The 23,170-nt window shown below is 40.6% G+C and overlaps 1 protein-coding gene across 32 annotated transcripts in view; it reads left to right on the forward strand.

Moving 5' to 3' along the window:
- MBNL2 (muscleblind like splicing regulator 2) overlaps window positions 1-23,170 on the forward strand; it is a 563,412-nt gene that overhangs the window by 404,604 nt on the left and 135,638 nt on the right. For all 32 annotated transcript variants that reach the window (XM_069204579.1, XM_069204591.1, XM_069204575.1 and 29 more), the window contains one exon: window positions 3,604-3,768. In XM_069204579.1, the coding sequence (XP_069060680.1) occupies window positions 3,604-3,768 (165 nt within the window). The remainder of the gene's footprint in view (window positions 1-3,603; window positions 3,769-23,170) is intronic.

Below are 23,170 nucleotides of genomic sequence, written 5' to 3' on the forward strand. Positions count from 1 at the left end.
CTAAACGACTGATAATTTTGCTGCATATCATTCTGTAGAAAAAACAAGCATTTGCAATGCAGCGGGTCTCGCGTTTGCTTGAGTAAGACCTATTAGCATTGTGAATTCCTAACTGGACTTTTCTTGCCACATAAATTGAAACTGAAAAATAAAACAGTTGACACAAGTGAGCTGATTCAAAGTACGTTGGCCTCCATGGACATGAGCGCGAAGGAGACGCAAAAAGAAAAAAGTTTGCACACAGTCAACCGTATCGGCAAAAGCGCAATTATCTACGTAACCGGGTCGATTGCCAAGGTGGTATCAAAACTGCCCCAAGCAGGGACAAACATAAAGCATTTACCAGTTATAACAAAGGATTTTTTTAAAGGCAAGCCCATGAAAGATTGATAGCCATGGGTGTGCGGTGGGCGTGGTTAAAAGCCCATAGAGAGATTACAACAGGCCAGAGCGCTTGCGTGCTCAACCTTAAAAATGACTCTTCAGTGTAAAGTATGTCTGAACCTTCACTAGACAGTGGCAAGTGCCACTATGTAAAGTAAACAAATGCATTTATATATATATAGCTTTGTGCACTGTCTTCTGAGTAGATACTCGAGAGGATTTAGGTTGATTTTCCCCCAAAATATTTCAGTTGATATCAGGCAACTAAGTGGATGTTCACCATAAATGATTCTAGTCTAGTTACCTGATGTGCAAGTATTTTGTTTTCTAGTCATTTGCAGATTACTATACCTGTCGGCACTGAATGGTTTTGGGTGGAAATAGCTTTGTTTTGGTAAGATACAAAGGAAAGTGTATGGAGTCATTGAATGGTGCCACAGAAAAGGTTTGGAGGTTGTCTGGCACAGGAGTGTACAAAGACTTGAGTAAATAGTTAATAGTGTCAGTTAATGTCTTTATCCACACTGAAATTACGAAGTTGGCTTGGACTCTACCATCTGCAGGAGAGAAAAGAGTGTGAGGGGAAGTACATGACTCAAGTTTGTCTCTGGTTCTGGGTTGTGATGTTATGTTGTTGGGTGGTGTGATGGATTGCTATGGAGCTAGCTAATGCATCTAACCCTAGTTCTAAAGTTCACTGTATATTGTCTAGTACGAGAGGGCCTGACATTCGTTGTAGTGTATATGGTCACGTTATTTTCCTGGTGACGGAGGTGCATGCCCTAGATTTCATTTATATGAATAGTAACCTAAAGTCTATTCAATCAACACTAGCCATTGAAATAGAAGGGCAGTGTTATGTCGACACCTCAAAATGACTAAAAAAATACCGAACATCAAAGTCTGTAAATGTTTGTAAACTCAGTCTAATGGCAGCTATCCTTTACCATCCTTCCTCAATAATACACGTGACAAGCAGGGTAACGATTCATTTCATACCACTATATTGATTCGTGGTCTATATAAACTTCACTTTTGCATGGCATATTTTCCACAGTCTGAGTGACTAGATTTTTCTTTATTGTGGGCAAAGCTAATTTGCTAGATTCTACAGTGTTTTGCATTGCATTCGCACCGAGTATCCCGAGGTTTGTCATTTGTTGTGCTTATTTAATTGTTGACTAACATAACCAGCCTGTATTGTCTGCCATGGAAACAACAAATTAGATTGTCTCTTCCTGATGGAAATCTCGGTTGCATCATGTTTGGTGCATGAAGGACTTAAGCAAAGGTTCTTGGTATTGTGTGCCTACTGCAGCAATCCATGTGCCTACCTCGAAGGCACAAAGTTGAATCCCAAAGGCAGCTAAGTCTTTCACCTGTCCGAGGTCACTTAAGTGATTGCCGATGAATTTGAGAACAGTGCCTGTTTGTAAAAACTCCATGGATGCAAGTGCTTGTAAAAAAAATTTGGGTTAATATTCATACACCACATATACAGCGGCCTTCCTCCTTACACCAAGAAGTACACAACATGATGCGTAGTATTGTACACTTTTGGGAGTACATTCTTTTGGAAGCTGCTCTGCCTTTGGTATCATGAGAAGTGTAAGGGTGCTCACTTCTCTATAATATCGTATGGACTGAGCTTATCCTGGTTGCTTTACTGTTGTGTGTTGCTGTTTCCACTTGAAGTGTTTTGCTTCGCTGTCCAAATGGTTCTCGCTGCTTGCACAGTTCTACTCTTCTTGCTGAGGGACACACACAGACATATGGCTGCAAACAAACAAAGACATTACCAGTGCATTGTTTGGTATGCAGTAGGCTTTGTGCCTTATAAGCATTAGTTATTCATCATGGCAGGACACCAGTGAAATTTAAATCCAGTGCCTATGAGTGCTAATTAATGTAAAGGCGAAGCTCCCCAAGCCCTTTGGTGTTCCAGGCCATGCATTTATGTAGCTTCCTTCTGTGAACTTTGTTTTGGTCCTTAGCTTCTTCTTGACTCTTTGATCTCTCTTTAAGTCAAAGCCTCGTAGTCTTGGCGTTTCTCTCTTGGTTAGTCTGTCTGTTATCTCTTACCCATTCCCGTCAAATTTCTTTGCAGGATTTGTTCTCAGTAAGGGCAGTTATGCCTTGGGACTCAACTATTATATTGTAGACAATTAAGATAGATTTTTAATTATAAAGAGGAAGGAACTTCAGGCAATGGGAAATAGATAGGACTCCCTGGGAACATTCAGTGGAAAAGAATAAGACATTCAGACAAATTACTGAAGGCAGTGAGACGTAAAGGTATATAAATGTATAGGCAATGAGAAAGATGGACTGGAACCTGGGGCAAGAACAGGAGACGTGGAGCAGGTGGAAAGAGATCCAATTACAAAGATAGAAAAATGGGTCAATAAGTGGAACCAAAGCAATAAAACTAAATGCACTGCTAGCGACTTAAGACTAAGTGTGTGTGTGTGTGTGTGTGTGTGTTAGCGTGTTAGCGTGTTAGCATGTAGGTCAATCAACATTATGCTGTTGATTTCTTGCACATATTTTGGGAGTGAATCCATCCACGTTTGCCCTTTCAAAATACTTAGTAAGTTAGTTTTTCAGGTTATTATGAGGAAGCTAGTGCAATGACCTGAATTGAGGTGGACAGTAGCAATATTTAGCATCTCTATATCTCAGACCATTCAAATACTAGGACTGAAATTCGCTATGCAGCTGTGAAAGGTTGAGATATATGAATATACCTGCACATTGTTTTTTTTTTAATTCATTTTGATTTATGCATCATTGTGTGTTGAGTTTTGCAGTTTCTATCAATTAGATTCCATAATGATTAATAAAACTATTTGATTTTATCGTTCGCGGGTGAGGAAAAAACGTCTGCTGTCTGTCTGGTGGTTATAGCTGTAGTACATAGATGTTTGATATTTATTTTGTAACAACCCCGATAATCAAAATACAGCTTGCATGTTTTGGTATGTCTTTTACTTTTCTGGGCCTGCAGACTTCCACAATTGCAACACATCAGTATTTCTCTCCAGGACGTAGTGCGTGTTCCAGGGGCATGCTAAGCTTTCTTAGCTCAAGGACCAAACTACTGTATGAGAAAAATGATGTTTGTAAAAGATCTTAAAATTCAAAAAGGGAGAAGTTGGGTTTGTGGAAAGAGAGGTACCAAAACTGCCAAACTAAAAGAAGAAAAATCGCCTTTTTTAGGGTCGTTGTTCGAGAGAGAACTGCAAGTACCTTCACCCGCCAACACACCTAAAAACGCAGCTTGAAATAAATGGCAGAAACAACTTAATCCAGCAAAAAACAGCAGCAGCTATGCTTGCCCAACAGATGCAGTTCATGTTCCCAGGGGCACCTCTTCAACCAATGGTGAGTATATTGTGTCATTTGCAGCATGTGGCATGTATAGATTGCTATAGAGATTTTGGGTCTATTTTGATATTGACTAAATACCATAGCAGACATTTCTCTCGCACTAGCTGTAGAAGTTTTTTTTTTTTTGTTGAAGCTGCAAGAAATAATATTTTTTTCTTAGATAAAATTTAATTTTGTTTTGTTCTGCCCTTGAGCTAATTTATATAGATAAGTAAAATCATGCATATGTTTCCATGTATGTATCATGTATTTACTATGAACAAATTGCAAAAGAAAAGGTTAAACATTGATAGCACATTAATCATGTAGTATTTACCAAAAACAGTGATTATATTTTTATGTTTTGATGTGTATTCCAGGCGTTAGTCCCTTATTTCGAGATACCTCTTTGAGTCAGACACCTGGTGCCCAGTTTGTAGGCTTATCATTTTGTGTGATCTGCTTTGCATTTCAGTTTTTGTGCTTCATTTCCCCAAATGCCAGAATGGGTGTCTTTAACTTGGCCTTACCTTTAGTGTGACAGGCAGGCCGGTCCATCTACCTAGTGCCTTTGATGGTTGGTCCATCAACTTCCAGACTTACTTGAAGTGCTTGCATCTGAGTAGGTTAACTGGGGCCGTATCATAATATTACTGGTTGTCTTTGCTTAAAAACTGGGTTGTTTTCATGACACCTTATTTATCTGAAAATTATCTTTCATGGAGTGTGAGGAAATTTTGGTTGGCTATTGTGACGGTTAGCTCTGCCTCTCCGGTAGTGAAAATATACTAATAACAATCTCTATCCTGTTGTAGATCAGGTGCATTACATTTGCAGTGCTGGGTTGACCTCCACACTGCTAAGTGCCTATTGTAATTGTTCACTTCCTTAGTGTGCCCAGCCGCCATTTGTTACAATCCTGATGGCTGGCTCTGTGGGATGCTTTTAATGCCACAACCATCTCCAACACTGCCTTAGTGTAGAAAATGGTTCAAAATATTCTCTGGATGTTTCACACTGTGATTCGCAATATCTGACATCTTTGACTCCTGCTCTAAGTGAGGAGGAAGCCCTAGATCAGCAGGAGCTTGGTCACTCTACACATCTTCCTCAAATGTCATTCGAAAGTTCGGTCACAAGTTTTAATTAAGGCGCGTGTCACCCTCCTTCATTTTTGCGTGCTCTAATTACAAATTATGACTATGCACTTGTACTTTGTTATACTTCTGCAACGAGGATTAACAGGTGGATTTGTACACTGCTCCTTGGTGGTCTGGAGTGTTGTTGCTGTAAGACCAAAAGGTCAGCATACCTCATTTCCCTCTGGTCTCTTGTCACATTTATGTGTTGTTTCAAACATACGCTCTCAACATCCTCTCCTGCAGGTACTGTGATCTCCTGTTGTGGATTGCCCAGTGGACCATCCCCACGGACTTAAATAGGATCTGTTTCTCAGCAGGCAACCAATGTATGCCTAAATGCAGTTACATGTGCCCTTTTGCCAAATCCAAATATCAAATGAACCACTGTGTTTTGCAGCATCTGAAATTTTGACCGTCCCGCTTTGGAAATGCCAAAGTGGAGGCTGTTAGTATAATCTAGTCGTGAAAGGATTAATGTTTGTTCTTCCATTTTCCATTCTTCTAAAGTCAAAAATGGGAATTATTTTTTGGCAACATAAGTTTGGAAAAATCCAGTACAGGTGGTTTTATTTACTTGGGCTTTGAGAGATAACTTGTCATCAAAATACTTCCCTGTGTTCTTCCCCACTGATTTGGGTAACAATATTAGACTCCCAATGCCATTCCCTATCAACTATCTGACCACCAAATAGTTTTGTTTTGTCCAAAAACCAAACCCTCCATCTTATCTAAGTTAGGATAGGAACCTTTGAGAGATGGTGTAGAAGACAGGCAAAAGTTCTAACAGTGCGAGGGCTGCAACACCTCCTTTTTCCAAAATTCATCTTATCTCGCACATCAAAGTTGACCCAGTACTATGAATAGCTCTGAAACCAAACTGAGCCTCCTCCAAGATCCTATTGGGTTATAAGCACATGAAGAGAATGCCATTCTAATGTGTCTCCAGCATCTTAATTGGTGCTGTCAGTAAGGATACAGGTCAGATATTTGCAGGAACAACTGTATCAACAATTTGTTGTTTTTTTTCACGATAAAAGTGGTGATTATGTGCTTCAAACTCCATGCAACTGAAACTAATCTTAGAGAGGTATTGCACAACTCCATCAGAATAGTACCAGCAATCCTGTGTAAGTGTAACAGTGTAACTGAAAATGGATTTTCCAATGGGATCCTCATTTCACTGAGAGCAGTAAGTCAAGGGTTCTCTGCAGGGTTAGAGACTCAGAATTTAAAAGCTCACACTCTGAAGTCTGGCTGCCAGTACTGAGCTCCCCCAGTCGCTGCACTACTTTCTCATCAGCTGTCGAATATTTAACAGATGTTAAGTATTTGTCACCACATTAGTGAAAGTCTCTTGCATGTTTTTATTTAAGCATTCCAGATTAGTAAAAGAGTTTACTATTTTGCAGATCTCCTTAGACAATGCAAAGATTTGCTCAGTGAAGTGCTCTCTTTTTGTGGTGTAGCTCTGAGTTTTACATGTACGAAGTTCTTTCAGATATAACTTTCTTCTCAACAGAATGCTTGCGGCAAATCTTCCTAGTTGCGTGCAGTGTTTCTGTGTGTGTAGTATTTCTGAAAACTAAATTGTAGACAGTCCTTACCACACAAGTCTAACTTAAGTGGAGTAACTACACCTAATGCTGTTCTAATCCATTTACTCACTGATTTGTTTAGAACTTCATCAGTTGTCTCCTTAAAGTCAAACTGTTCAGATATTTCCTCAAGGGTCAGCCAGTCACAAATAGAAGTAATGTTGTTCCTGCCTGTCTTACTATCATGCTAACTAGTTGTTTCTTGTACACCTGCATTCCAAAGAAAGGCAAGTAGCCTGTGCCAAGGTAAAATGATAATTTGAGGCAAAAATGTGTTCCACTTTGACGTGAAACAGTGAATTTATTATCAAAATGTCAGTCCACCCCCAACATCCTGTAACCAATCACTATCGTCAGTGACCAGAAAAGAGATACACTTTTAACATTCAAGAACTCGACTGAAAATAATTCATCAGATGGAACCTGTTAAACTAAAAAATAATCTCTGAAAACAACTGCAAGCCCTCCTCCTCCTCCCTCTCCCTCTTTCGCACATCTAATCTAATGATATTAAAAACCTGTTGGGATCCCTAAAGCTAATGTTGAATTGGACCATTACTGCAGCCAAGTTTGTTTATTTAAAAAAAATAAATAAAAAAAAACATGCATTGTGTGATTAAGAATGAGATCTGACGCTTCCACATTGATCATTTGTAGGAGATGAATCAGCCACGATACTCACATACTCCTTGGTTACTTTCTGTTAATTTTCTAGTCTGGTGACCTATTCCATTATGTTAGCACAATTCAAGGGTTGGTAAAGTGATTATAACTCTGCCCCAGACTAGGTTATGCCTTCCTGCTCTTTGTAGAAACAGGCAGCATAGTTAGCGCTGAGCAATTGCCGACATGTTTGCCTTTGACATGCCAGCAGCGTGGATGCACTCCAGCCCGACTAAATACTGTAGAAATTAAAATGCAAAGAAAACAGCGGAGACTGTTTGTGCAAAAAATGCAAAATAACAATTTATAATTCCATGGTGATAGTGCAGCCTGTCCGAGTGCATATGCCAGCCGTTTGATGATAGACTCTGAGACACTGTAGGGATGCAGATCATGCTCTGACACCTAGCGACTGGTACCAAAACACTGAGTCTCTAACTCTGTGCATGCAGTCAATGGACATTTTGTGGGTGAGAGCACCCTCCCCCGCTGGTTACATCTTTAATTAGGCAGCCTCAACTTTTCCTGTACTCCAATTTACGCTTCAGTATGCACAAGGTCAACAGTGGCAACAGAAACTTCAGTTGCTTATGAAGTCCATTAAGAAGTAGTTTGTTTCCAAATTCAGTAGCAGTTTAATCTAGACTGTGTTCTTATTGCTAATTAACAAAAATCGTATTGCCTAAGTACACAATCTTGCCTTTGAATAGAAAAAAATTGACAACATAATCCATGGCAGTAATGTGTCAAGAAATGGACAATAGAATAAAGGGCAGTAATCATTCAGTAAGAGAAAAAATAACAAATGGCAGTTACCACACCTGCGAAATGCAAATTAATAAATGGCAGTAATTGTTCAGTAAAAAAAAAATGCAAGTGTTTAGATTCGGAACCTTTACATTTTTCGGTGGTGAGTGCTAGATTTTAAAATAGCACGTGGCTTGCAAATTTGGTTGTTTTTCCAAAACCAGTGTATATAGAGTCACTGATGTACACATTGGCACAAGGCTTACTACAGAATTAAGTTGGGAACAAATGTTTCACATCTGTTTGAGTACGTAAATACTAAATACTTAAATTATACCCCCAGTTTTAATGCTGTCGTGCATGGCCTCGACCACTTTAATATGCAGTAAATGTGTTCATCCCTTGTTGCTGGGCCTGACCATTTATATTTTCGCATTTGTTAGCACCAGACCTCCTTTTGCTGCTTAAGTAGCTTAAATCCATAGCACCACAAATAACTTGCTGCATGTTTAATCCTACTGGGCCTGTTTCTGGTTGACACTCAAGCTGCAAAGAGTATTTTGTTTCTGATTGAAACATCATGGACCATTACCACTCAAGTAGCAACTAACAATGGAACTCCATCATTAGGTTGAGCTTGACAGCGCTGTCTGCAAGACATGTTGTATTCAACATGATTTTTTAACCACGCCCACCCTTGCCATTCGTTCTTTGTTGTGCTTGTCTTAAATGCTTCACTTTTAGTAGTGCATTGTGCTAAATGTCTTTTTTAGCGTGCTAAGTACCCGCCCAGGGGATTCCACTAAGATCATTTTTGTTGGCCATCTCAGTAAGTCACGCTTCCTCCTGTTCCTGTGTGTGATGGCCTCTCCTCCTGTCTGGTTTAATTTTTCCCTTTAATCTGAGCTGCAATCTTTTCTCCTCGCGGCTCAGGCCATGCTTAATGTTGAAAGGTGTGTCTTTTTCAACAGGTGAGCCTTGTTGATATTGCAATAAACAGTCTGGAACTTAGCTCAGAAGGAGCACCCTCCCAGTGTGTGTCAAACAAAAGCAAGTGCAGTCAGTCATATGGGATTAAAGCTGTGTTTTAAACCATGCATGTGTTAATGCAGAAGGCAGTGCACTTCTAGCCCATCCTGACGCACGGTCAGTATATTTATACCACATGGAAAGTATTGTCATTAAGACTCACTTTGTCATGACCTCTGTTTTGCCATGAAATCACTTCAAAAGAACTCCAAGCAAAGCTGATATTGTTATTTAGCAGTCCTTACGCTAGTCACATAACTTTAGCCCCAGCAGCCCTTGCGGTGCAGGTGTGGGGGTCCTCCAGGGGCCCCCTTAACACAGTACACTGGTCGACGGGCCCCTGGATTTACAGCTCCTGACGGGTCAGGTAGAAGAGGGCAACATCTGTGTAGTTTGAAGTGGGGGCTCAACTTTCGGTAAGCCACTGTCCCACGCCTGCACTTTCGAGGTTAGTCTTAGAAGGGTGCTTTTGAAATCATTCATATGACAACTCATAACATCCTCAGGGATGTGGAATTCCTGTTGCCCGACTCCTGGGACATATTGTTTGGGGTCAAGGGCAACAAGTTTTCATGTTAATTTTGTCCTTCGGACAAGAAGGCCCAACCCCCTGCAGCACAAACCCTTTGGCTGCCAGTTTACAGAGAACTGAACTGTCTGCATTTGAGATGTGTGTCCATTCAAAATGCTGTTTGCTTTTTATCAATGAACCATAAATATAAGTTCATTCATTACTAGGGTGAGCACTGTAAATAAAGGTTTTAAGGTCACACTGCACTACTGGCAGTGGTTCCAGAACAAAAGTGTACACACGTTTGAAAAGGTCAACAATATGAGGCTTAGTATAGTGCCCTCAGAATGCTCTCTGATTAGATACAAATGTTTGCAGAAGCTTGTAAGCAAGAGTTATGATACTTAGCATTTTTTCCTGAGCATTTTATTTTGAAAGCAAATAGGAAATTTAGGTGCTATTTCTTTGAAGCGTCACTTAGTTAAATGTGTTGATGCATGCTAGTATTTCCCAAAAATATTCCTAAACAAAATAACAGTGTAACCATTTTCAACAAGATTATGGGAAGCATGAAAATAAACAAGCACTAGCAAAGCCAACCGATCCAATATGTTTTTGTGAATCTTTTGGTTTTGTCAATGTGTCTTGTTTTGACATGGCTTTTGTAACACTTTATTGTTGTGGGAGCTGCCAGGCCCTCACCATTGTAATCAAGACTAGTAAAAAGAAAAAATGTTTTGGTCTCAAAAGGCACACATTGCCACCAGTGGCTTAACAAAGGCCCCCAGCCCCCCTTGAAGGGGTCCCCTTAGCACAGCGCCTGCCCTGAGTTAGTCTGGAGGGGGGGGGGGGCCTTCATGTTCTTTGCAGGAGTGTCCCCTTCAGTTTCGTTACACCACTGATTGCCACAGTAGTTCTTGGCACCGAGCAAAAGTACTTTGTGTGCCAATATGCTCATTGTGGAAGAGGGGGTGCGATCACTCACAGTAAAGGCAGACATTAGATAAATAGAAGTTTAATAAAAACAAAATGTCTTTGTTAATGCCAGACCTAATTAGGGACCCTATTCTTAAGGAAAGTCACAGACGTGCACCAATGGTATATGTCTTTGAATTAGAGTATTTCATGAGTTCACAAGACCTTACAGAAGTAGACTAGGAAATTGGACTCATAGTAAATATTTGTGAACTGTATTTTAGCACCAGCAAATATCCATGAGTAGATTTGCTCATGTCAGCGTTTACAAGTTCTTCCCCTCCAACCACTTTTTTCACAACCCTTAAAGAAATTCTACTCTTGCCATTGTCAGGAGTACATTTCCAACCTTTTTCATAATGGGAAAATATTAGAGAAGAGCTGGTGACAATCCCTAAAACATGCAAGTTAGTAGGTTTGCAGACTTAGGAATTCCAGCCCTGGAACAAATGCTTACTGCTTTCTCCAGACCCAGTATGTAGATCTGCGGAAAGGTGGCAAAATAAGGAAATTGCTAGTATTCAAGCCCTACTATAGTAGTATCCCGGCATAATCAGAGAGGCTATTATCAGAGCTCCTACATAAAAAGATTGCAGTCATAATTTGTCGAAGCACTACATGGCACCAAAGGGATAAGTAGATTTAATTTTTTTTAGAGGACAAGTAGATTTAGGAAGCAACCCGTCCCATGGACAAGTAGATATTGTAGTAAATTCCACACCCCTGAGCCTAAGGATGCACCTCTACCTTTCAAGCAGTGGCTGTGTGGTAATACACAAAGCATAGACACAAACTTATTTCAACCGCATCTACAGAAACATCTGTTTACCTTTCTGCCACGCCTACTGTATAGCTCTTGCCTTCTATTACTGTCCCTTAAGAACACAGTTATGGTGCGGTAAAAGCTTCCCTGCTGTCGGGCTCGGATTCATTGCAGCACAACTGCTTGGGTTCCGAACACAACATTTTATTCATTCTTTGCTTTGTTAGTGACAGGGCCGTCTGGGCCATCGCCTGTTCTGTTTTTAAAAGCTCTTCTGCATATTGCCATCAAAATGAGCGAGACTGCAGGGCACTTCCTCTGGTGTATAAAAAATGAACTTTTCATTGGGTCGACCTTACCGCCGCCGTCCACCTTTTCTTTTGCTTCAGTGTCCCTTTATACTAATGTGTGGTTTCCCTTTGATTGCAAATTGGTGGTGCAGGGCAAGAAGGTATTAGCCACTAGTAGGTCTGCGATTAGCTACACAAGGCGCCATGCAACAGACCTTGGCAAAGCCAAAAGAGATGCCATTGGCCGCTGACCTTTTGGCTTTGCCAGTGCATATTTTGTTCATTTGTCAATGAAAATCAGCATTACATGAAAACAATAATTGTTTAAGGCCTAGTAATTCAGAAGCGTCCCAGCTGCTTGATTCCCCAAAAGGTCTCCACCTTGTGCCCTTGCTGACTGGAAATTTGTTTCTCTAACCAGCATTATCACGTCTTCTGCTGTTATTGCTGACACTGCCTGTGGAATGAGCGATGAAACCTGAAACACCGCATCTTTGTTGGCCAAAGAAAATGTTATGTCTCCCTCACTGCCGGACCTGATTCTAAACCCATCCCTACTTTTTCCATGCACCATTGAGGGTCCTCTATTCCCACAACCACTCCCTTGAACAACCTGGCCACCTACCTTGTGTGGAACAAACGGGCATTTACTATGTTACTCCAGGGCTGGTTGAATTTTCCTATCCTGCATACACTGACCCAGCAACACCACACACCACTGCTAAATATGCTCACCTGCAGAGAGTGCTTGTGGAAATATCTGAAACTGCCTGTTCATTGGCTATTATGTTTACAAATTATGCAGCAGGGTTGGCCAATTTATGTGGCAAGAAAAGTTCAGTTTTGCATTTACAACCCCAATATCTCTAACTCGAGCAAACGCGAGACCTGTTGCATTGCTTGTTTTTTTTCTTAACTTGTTTCAGGAGAGATCCAAAAAATGGGAAAAATTGCACACGCTGTGCTTGGTCTGGTTTCATGTGGCTTGAAATGAGAGCAGCTATCTGATTTTTATCCTGACTCCAAGCGGTCATCCTGGTCCCACCTGTAAGAATACAGCCATAATGTTCATCTTCTGTGCACACCTTTTGTTTTATGCAGTGATGAATCGACTGGTTGTGGATTATTTTTTATGTGCTTTGGCATTGAGCTATAATACTCAAAAGTTACTGAATCTTTGTCATCCAACAAGGATTTTTGTTTTGGCGCCTTAAATTACATACATCAAGCCACAGAAAGCAGTTCAAAGCACTGTATTTTTCTTATCCTACATCACTGACCCTGAGATAGTTGCAAAAGAGTAAATTAAAAACACTTTTGTGTCTAATGAGTACAATGGCTAAATAGATCACTATTACTAACTGAAACAGCAGCTGGGTAATTTTCCAGTGATGTTGACATTGGCTGTTTTAAAACTTTGAACAGTTAGCTTGTTTGTTTGCAAATTCCTTTTATCAGATTACTGTTTGGGACAGATAGGCCATTATTCTCTCTTTTGGGTGCCATGCTGGGTAGGCCATAATAAATGCATAGTGAAGTTGTTCAGGAGAAGAAAATAGGAGCTTGCAATGTGTATTACCTGCTTTAGAGCATTGAGGCGACCTTGCTTGATTGCTACCACTAATTGACATACATATATACTTAACCAGTTTTTGGAGTACAATGGCTGTAGGCACCCCAGAATGTTTAATGAATGGGCCCGAAGATGTCTGGGCAGAAGTGACTGAAGCAGTTCATTGTAAGGCTCAAGAGTCTCCCCTATCTGAGCCAGCAGATTTAGGCCACAATCTCTGTAAGATGGGGGAAACTGTTCATGAGTGGGGTGTGCAGACTGTTCAGTCCCCGATCTTTAAAACTGGTATATCCCTTTCCCACTATTCAGAATCCACTATGATAGTTACTATTACCTGAACATCCTTTGGAGTGCTTCTATGCCATGAGGTCCTTGCAGTACAAAATGTGTAATAGTTAGATAGTGCATGTTAAGTTTAGTCAAGAAAGCAAATTAATTTTGAAAAATAGAGAAAATTTAAAAAAGAAAAAGACACAAACCTTGTTGAAATCAGGTAAGGGGAACTAGAGTTACAGTTTTTAAAGGTTTTAAGCCAAAGTGATGACAGGAACAATGCAAATCTAACGAACAGTTTCAGTACAGGTGCATTACCCAAAACAGCTGCTCTCTTACCAGAAACAGAAGCATGATAACATTGAGTAAACTGTTCTGCCTTAAAGACGGGGAGACCAGGGGTGTTGCATTCTGGTGCTTGAAATCTTCCTGGTACACTTCTGAGTAACTCCAGTCGCAGCTCCAAGAGGGAAACGGGCCCCTCTGTCCCTGCATCCTGCTACAGCAACGAGTCCCAAAATGTTCTTGAGGCTGGGAAAAATCAAGGATTAGGTCTCTTCTACAGCCCTTTTGGGACCTTAGAGTGGACTTCATGGCACAAGGTCTCTTCAGCAAAGACTATCCCATAATGTTCTGTCGCAGATGGCCAGCTGGACCTTCTTCAGATCAGGGAGCAATTCTGCCTTTTGTGTCCATGTAGCAGCAACAGGAGGTTAACAACTTGACCCTTGAGTAGTTCCAGTCCCTTGGTGCCAGCAGAGTTCAGAAGTCAGCCAGACTTTTCATTTCTTTAAGATTTTTCTTTCCAGGTGCAGAAATGTTCTGATAAGGTAGTGGGGCGGTACTAGTCTTATCCTGGGCACTAGCAAGTGATTCGAAAATATTCTAGACCCCTAATTTATTGCAGTATGCACACCTCCTTTTTTTAGCACTTTCTCTAGTTAGCCCTGGACCCTTGATACACCTCTGTAAAAAACATAGTTGTCCAGAGATATTAAATTTTTATTTGTGTTTTTTGTATCATTAGAGAAGTAATTTAGCTTGGATAGATATTGCTAATCTAGGTTGAATGTTTTTTTTTTTTCCTCTTTTTTTATTCTGGACAACATTTTTAAAAATGGTGGATGTGTTGCAGTGATGATGTAATATTTTAGTAACCATGAGACCGATCTACTTGATTTTGGTGTCAAAACATTGTGTTTTTGCGATCAAGTAGTATTATAGAGACAGAAAATAACTCCTCAGAGCAACCCTTCCGCCATTTTCTGAAATGTTGGCTCTATAATGGTGTGTTTTAGCCATCATATTGGTAATTTATTTTAATATTGTTTTTGTTTCAGGTTTTCTGTTGATTTAAATTCGTAAACATGAGCGAAGTAGTTGACAGTAGTAGATCTTTACCTCCTGACAGTGTTGCTAACTACAAAATCTGAGGACTCCAACAAAGACAAATGTCATATGCCAAACTAATCCGAAAGAAAAGCTAACATCAATTGCTGCTGGACAGAAGAGAGTTTGAGATGCTGCAGAAATATGGCTAAACAAAGTTCACAAAAGATTGAAACTGTTGAGTGAAGAGGATCAAGTATTTTATCCTTGTAACAACAAGTGCTACAAGTTGTATACAGTGGAAAAAAGCCAGGAAAACATTTGTCAAAAAATAGCAGGAACCAGTGAATCAGTAAGAATCTGAATCTTCTGAGAAAGCTATGACAACCAAACCCAGTGCCCATGCACTTAAGATTGATGGCTACCCCTCATCCACCTCCATCAACTGATCAGAAAGTAGAGAATCCTCAAAGTGTTATCTGTGGTTTAGCCAGAACAAGGGCCAAAGGGACTGACAAAAGAACAAAGTGCAGAGTATGTGAGTCTCAAAGGACAAATGTTTTTATCTTCAGGTAGTTTCTTCCAAGATTACGTTTTCAGCCGAGTAGCTGATCTAAGCAGCGAGTTGGATGTATTTACAGTGAATTTGTATGCCCACCTGAACTGCATGTGTGCATTCATTAAAAAAATGAATGTACAGTGAGCTCCCAGCAGCAGCATAACCACCAGCCTTCAGTTAAGTGTGCACTCGGGTTCACATTCATTGAGATCGGAGAAATAATGGTCCACATTGATGAAACTGTATTGAGCCATAACAATGAAATTAAGACTTTTCTGGTGAAAATATACAATGCCAGAATTCGTTTTTGTCATTCTAACAAGAAGAATGAGCCACTTATGAAGTTGTCAGCTGATTTGACTCCTAAAGTTCTTGCTTCCAAAATAAGATCAGAGATGCAGTAAAATCAGCAGGAACCCTTTTAAGAAACCGACAGGCTTATGCTGCGCAAATGTACTGTTATTTCCAAATCATGTTTTATGAATTACATCACGGCAAGAAGAAAACTCTGCTACATATGATGACTGCCCCTGCAGTCTATGGTCAGTGCAAAAGTACAGAGCTAATCATTTCAAGGAATAGGATTAGTATATCAACAAATTATAATGGCATAGTACAGGGCAGGAACTTGTTAACATCTCATGCTGTAAAAGCTTGTGAATCTGATAGCACACCACTTCCAAGTCACTTTACCAGAAAAGGATTTACAATTGCTGCTCTTGATAATTTTCATTTTGAAGACAGCATTTCTTTGTTTGGAACACCCAGCCCACGTGATAATGCCGTGGTGCTTTTTCAAGACTGTACCAATGAAGTAGCTGCTGGAAAGCAAGCTGTCAGCTGTAGGCATAAACAAGCTAAGCTGCAAACTTATAACCAAACTGCCTTGCCAACGTGTGCACAATCACTTCAACCCACCAACATGTCCCAGTGTACCAGAAAGTTTCAATGTGGCTGTAGACATGGATCTTCTATCTGATTCTGAGATCCACAAAGCTGATTTAAATAAACTTATCATATTGCTTATTTGAAGCAGACTGAAGGATGAAGAAATGGCAGTTCTTCTGTGGGCTGGAATTCATGCTTTGATCTCCCAGAATACCGTCCCACTGAAGGTTGGGTTTTTACCAGTAATACCATCTCCAGTTGCAAACTATGCAACAGTATATACAGCTCTAAATAAAATTCCAAATTGTGCGTACTCAGCTTGAAGACCAGTCTATCCCACCAGTTTTCTGAGATGAAGGCGTTTTCTGTATTGTAGCTGACATTTTTATGAGCAATCCGGTAGAATTAGATGATCTTTATCCAATGATGGGCGTTTTCCACATGACAAAAGTTGCATTGCGGTGTGCAAGAAGTTCTCAGTGAATGTGGCATAGACAATGCACCTATTGAGGCTGAAATCTTTGGAAGCAAAACTGTCCAGTCAGTATTGAGCAGAAGTCATTGTTTGTTCGTTACAAGGCATGCTCATCATATCTGAAGCTATAGAAACATTGGGTTGGAATGCTTTCTGGAACAAGAATGACAAATTAGGTTTTGCATATCTTATCTCAGAAATGAACATGGCGCATGGTGCACTACATTCAAAAGACATAATGCAAAGCCAGACAGTGTCCAGTACACTCAATTCAAAATCAGAAAACCTGAAAACCAAGTTCATAGTTCGTCAAAGAATGTGAATAAAAGTCTTAACTTTGCCAGTGCTGGGAAGATGTTTTCACACAATAGCTTTAGTGAAAAACTTTGTACGTGCTGATTAGGATGGTGACTGAGAGCTGCACGTGAAGAGTCACTGATTACTGTGTTTCGTGAACTCAGTTGCATAAACTACCTGAGATATTGGTCCAGGTATTTAGAAAGAGTGAAGAAGCTAGAGGTGGAAAAACCATACCTCTAAAGAAAATTAATCTAATGACATTTTGTGGTGAAAAGGAGGGAATGTTTCATGCTGTGGCTCCAGATATGAAACTTGAACAGACGATCCAGGAATCACAGAAAAGCTCCAAGGGAATTGTTGATCAGATACATAAAAGTGCTCAATGGCACCCACCTAATGACTACCATGAAGTCCTTTCTTTTTGCAGTGTTTTCAGAGAGATGACAAATTCAAAATTAATGGGCGATTGTGAAAATGTTCCTCACCACAAACTTGTGGGAAAGAAAGGGGAACGTTTTAATAAACATGTTGACAGCCTTCTTAATTTCATTCAGCAGTGAGGAAACCGCTTTGAAATGACTAAGCCTGTGTGATTACACAACTTGTTGACCAAACAATATGCAGATAACTATATAAAGACACATCTACTAGATGTCCTGGAACATGGATCGAAACTATACGGAGAACTGAAGCAGGAAAGATTTGTATTGAAGGAGAAAAGGCAGTATGGCATAATCACTAAAGCTAAACTTCTAGGCTTTAATTGCCATAGTAAGAGTTTCCTCTAACCACCCACTACAAAATAGGTTACAAAAAAAAACCATTTGCAAGCACATAGAGAGATGGATGTGGCAAAAGAAAGGGGTGAGTTTATCAAGGACGGTCTGGTGCATGATCTTCTTCCAACAAACTTATTATTTGATGGAGATGCTGCAACCAAACCAGTGAAGCACAAACTCGTACAAGGGCTTGAAAAAAAACTTTCACCTGAAGAATTTCAATTTGAAAAGGTGTCCTCATTGTGACTAGTTACCACAAGAAAGTATGGGGTTCACCAATGAAATGGAGCTCAGTCCACAAGAGATTCTCCGTGGGCTCCTGGACCTCACTGGGTTTAGAAGATGCACGGTGTGGGTGCTGTGTCGGGTGGAAGGGGGGATTTCCTTTTACGGACTAGGTGGTCTCACACACTATATAGTGTCATGCCTCATCATTTGACCACCTAGCCCCACCCAGGTAGGATAATACCACTTGGGCGAACTCAACCTCGCTGTTAAAAGAACGGGAGGGAGTGCGTAAATATATTATATCTGGAGATAATGGGATCCAGCTAAGCTACAGGGATATAAAAGCACCTAGGTAGTTACCTGTGTGTAGTCTACACTTTTAATAGTGGTAACTGCTGGTGCAACTAAAAACAGGGCGGGACACCACGGTGAGAACAAGGACTCACTGGGTCACCTCACAAAAAATTGGCCAACATGTTTCTGCCCTCTACTAGGAGCCGTGGAAGGTCTAGGGGCATTCAGGCTTATCTGTAATGTACCGGCTCGAGCAATTGTATACAGGTGCGCTCCATTTCACAACGGGTACTTATACCGCCTCTGCGCTAGACCACACACCACAAGCGGTCCAGCGAGGGGTTGGGATAGGCGCACAGCGAGTGCCTCGTTTGATGTAGTAAGTGCTTCAGCACTTGCTTGACGGCGGACCTCGAGCTACACTACAGATAAGCCTGAATGTCTGGTTGTTGGCATTGTAAAATCTTGTGTGTTTGTGCCCATGTGGATTACCTTTTCATTACCTGTGGCAGTTAAATTCTACTTTTCATTTCATTTGACGCTCACAGGTCATTTTCATTAGTCAGTGTGTGCTAAACTCTCCATAATAGCACCTCCACAGCCCCCAGCTCGCAGCGAGGGCTGGGCTCATCATGCTTTCTTTACCATCATTAATGGACACCTACTGTGTCATACAGCATATATAATTTTTAAAATTCCCTTTCTTTCTCACCCCCTCCCCCCTAGAGTGTGACTTTAAGGCGACACTCCCCCTCCTGGAATCTGAGGCCAATAGCCTCAATCATTAGGGTAAGGTTTATTATTTCCCTACAGAACCGTGTTTTCACTGTGTGCTCCGCATGATTTTGGCTTGCTGTGGCACCCTTCCTATTTTATATTTATATTTAATTCAAGTAATAAGTGTGTTTCGTTGTGTTGATGTACGTACGTTCTCTATCCCTTCAGGCCTCCGCGAGGTAGTTCCTTCCTACAGGTAGGCCCACCCTATCAATATATCATAATTACCCCCTTCCCCCCCCCCCCTTTTTTACAAGGGGAGGCTCATCTATCTGCACCTTGCATGATGGTTAGGGATCCTAGGCCCTGAAGAATGCCCCTAGACCTTCCACAGCTCCTAGTAGAGGGCAGAAACATGTCGGCTAATTTTTAGTGAGGTGACCCAGTGAGTCCTTGTTCTCACTGTATTGTCCCGCCCTGTTTTTAGTTGCACCAGCAGTTACCACTATTAAAAGTGTAGACTACACACAGGTATCTACCTAGGTGCTTTTATATCCCCGTAGCTTAGCTGGATCCCATTATCTCCAGATATAATATATTTACGCACTCCCTTCTGTTCTTTTAACAGCGAGGTTGAGTCCGCCCAGGTGGTACTATCCTACCTGGGTGGGGCTAGGTGGTCAAATGATGAAGCATGACACTATCAAGTGTGTGAGACCACCTAGTCCGTAAAAGGAAATCCCCCCCCTTCCACCCGACACAGCACTCACACCGCGCATCTTCTAAACCCAGTGAGGTCCAGGAGCCCACGGATAATCTCTCGTGGACTGAGCTCCATTTCATTGGTGAACCCCATACTTTCTTGTGGTAACTAGTCTTTTGAAGAGGGAGCTAGCATGGGACGTTTCCCACCAAATACATGTTTCTAATCTCCCTCACTACTCTCCGGTAGTGTGATTATAGTCCTCATTGTGACTGTCACAATTGTGAATGGTCAAAATTTCATACATGCAAAACTTAGAAGAAGTTTTTCAGACTGTTCTACAGATATCAAAGTCAGTGTGCACCTTATAAGAACTGTGCATTGTCTTTAACTGTTATCTTGAACGATCTGTCGAAGAATGTGAGCAAATCATACAAATGTCTACAAGTGAAACAATTGACCTTGGCTGCATCACAAATTCGACACCTATACCTGTGCAACTTGATTAATTCTGGTCATCAACATTGAACAAGATGAATTTGGAGATGTTAATGTGCCAAAACATTGCTGATGCTTCAGTGAACACTGAATGTCCAATTATTGGAAGTGGAATGATTGCCAGTGAGGAGTTGGGCCTGCAGAGATATATTCAAAAGGTAAGGACCATATTGTTCAAGAACTTAACAGCAAATTGGAGGAAGCTGTCGTTCGTGTTGTGCCACATGTTACATGGGCTGTTTAAATTGGTTCCTATAGTCATTGTACTGTCAAATGACACAGATGTAGTTATTGTGCTACCTAAATTTTCTGCAATGTTCATAACTCAAGGATTGTCAGAGTTATGGATCCACTGTGGAACAGGTGAGAAAAGGCAGTTAATCTTGCTTCTTATTCTGCACAAGAAACTTGACCCAGAGATGGCCAGTGTTCTTATCAAGGCACGTATTCTTACGGGGGATAACAATATAAGCAAAATTGGAACAAATCTTGGAGCTTTAACTGATTAGCTTTCTAAAGGATGTCCTGAGACAGAAGAATGTGACTTTAATGATGTAGAAAAATTCCTTGTGGATGTGTGGGAAAAGAGTTTGACTGTCACACATTTGACGATCTTTTTTACAGCGAGTTCAAGAGATCAGTCTTGCTAAGGGACCTTCCACCAACGTCATTTTCTGTGTGTGGACACATTACAATTGCTTCCTACTTGATCAGACAATTAGTAAATGTTTAGGATCATGTATATGTAGATAGAGATCTGTGTGAATTTGGTCGGTGAGATATTGATGGGGTGCTTAAACCTATGAAATTTCTAAAGCCTTTACCCAAGAACTGAAACGTTCATGTACTTAACAAACCTGTGCTACAAAAAGATGCCCCTGTTGATATTCTATTCTCAAATGTGTTTGCTGAAACAAAGTGAACTATGAAAATGTGTCTAAAGCAGGAGTGATGAACATTTTTTTCATATTCAGATCATAAACCTTTTTTGCTGTATACATAAAAGAATTAACAACCATTATTTGTTTCATTTCTACATATGTCTCTACTTTCTCTGTTAAAGCCGCCATTTTGGAAAATGACGGAAAGCCTGCTCTGAGGAGTTATTTTCTGTCTCTGTAAGACTATGTGACCCTAAAACCTGTGTTTTGGCACCAAAATGAAGTATTTAGATCTCATGGTTCCTGAAATATTATATCAGCACTGCAACACATCCACAATTTTTTAAAAATGTCATCAATAAAAATGGACCTGGATCAGCAATGTCTACCCAAGCTAAATTACTTCGCTAATTATCCAAAAACACAAAAAATGAAAACCTCTGGACAACAATTTTGTGTACAGAGGTATATCAGGGGACTGGGATTAATTGAATTACTGCACACCTTCCCAGAAGAAATAACACAGGAGAGCTCCTGCCATCCTCTATCTGTAGGTGCTGTGGTTGTTCCCTTTGCCTCTCCTCTGTGGCTAGAAGGTATCCACTCCTTTTTATAATCCCAGAACTGGTTTTCCTCTGGCTGGGTGTGGAGCGAGAGAATGTAGGGTGGCCAGTGAATAAATATGTCTTTTCCTATCAGCGCACTTTTTGCATCTCCAAGTCAGATGGAATGTCAAAAGCTGCCCTTTGTTCTGCTCCCAGATGACTAACCCTTTCTAGATATATTTAGGCTTGTTCTAGGAAAATGTAACTGAAAACAGCTTTTGGATAATTGTTTTCTCTCAGGGCATTCTGTTGCCATTGTGTAGTATGCCACATTTTTATATTTGAAGCAGTAAGTCCATTAGGCATACAAGTCACACCTGAGGTGACTTCATTGATATATAAAATGCAGTTTTCGGCTTGGCAAAGCCAAACCTTCCTGCCATGTGTTGCTGCAGTGCTTTTACTCTGCAGCCCAGCCAGTAGATATTAGTGCTCCCTAAAGCCATGTATTAATTATATGGGTGCTGTAAGTACACGCTCTAGTCTAGTCTAGTCCACATTTGAGATTTAACTTCTGTGCCTCTGGTACAGTTTGAGCCAGATTACAGTGTCCTTGCTTGAAAGTTAAATGTTACACTGTGGTTTTAGGGACAGAGAGGTATCACAGTGGACAGTCATAATACCAGCAGCAAAAGTATGCTTCAAAACAATCTTGTGTGACAAAGTACAAAAATCAGATTTGGCACAGATTGCATCAGACCATATTTCAACATTTGTTAACCATACCTGTGCTCTTCCTTGAACATATTCAGTTACATGAATGTCTACAAAGCAAACGTTATGGCAAGCTTTACAAATCTCATGTTTGTATGCAAAGTTGAGAGCACTGAAGGCACAAAGCCTCAGTAGACTCAGCCTTTGACCCAGGGATATATATTGCCAATTATTATAAATATAGTTACATGTTCCACAGTATGTGTCTAAATGCACTGCCGACAACATTGAAAGTGCACATAGTGCAAATGCTGTTTGCCCAAGTAAATTTTGTTTGCACAGGTGGTACACATGCAGACCTTGAAACATACTGTTAATCCATAGCAGATGTAGACACAAATCCATAAGCTTGAATGCAGCCAGCACAGCTTGAGCACAAGTCTTTCCAAATACATACATTAAATAGCAGGTATATACAAAGCCTTCGCCACAATAAAATATGTGCACACGTTGCCATCAGCACATAGACACAGTGAAAGACATGTTCATTTGTGGCTTTCCATAGTGTAGCGTTGCATTTATGTCTTTTTATCCATTCATCAAAGAAAGCACAAAGCATGGCTACCTGATCATCAGACACAATGTAATTATGTTAAGTAACTTTGAGTACTGAATACATTCTGTCTATCTCAAATGGTCCATTTGTAGGGTCAGTGTATGTTCATACAGTTTGCTGTCCGTAAGCATGCCACTTACTAATTTCAACTGCCGTGCACTATGGATGTACTGCATGTACCTGTAATCTGTGGTCACCACATATAATCATGTGAAATATGACATAATATACAGTCTATAGAGGTCGTAAACCTCAGATGATGAAAACACCTGAAAAGGCTTGTTAATTTTCACTCGCTATCATTGCTTCTCACCAAGTTCCCCTCTGTAC

The sequence above is a fragment of the Pleurodeles waltl genome, chromosome 8 (genome assembly GCF_031143425.1).
Source record: "Pleurodeles waltl isolate 20211129_DDA chromosome 8, aPleWal1.hap1.20221129, whole genome shotgun sequence".
Lineage (NCBI taxonomy): Eukaryota > Metazoa > Chordata > Amphibia > Caudata > Salamandridae > Pleurodeles > Pleurodeles waltl.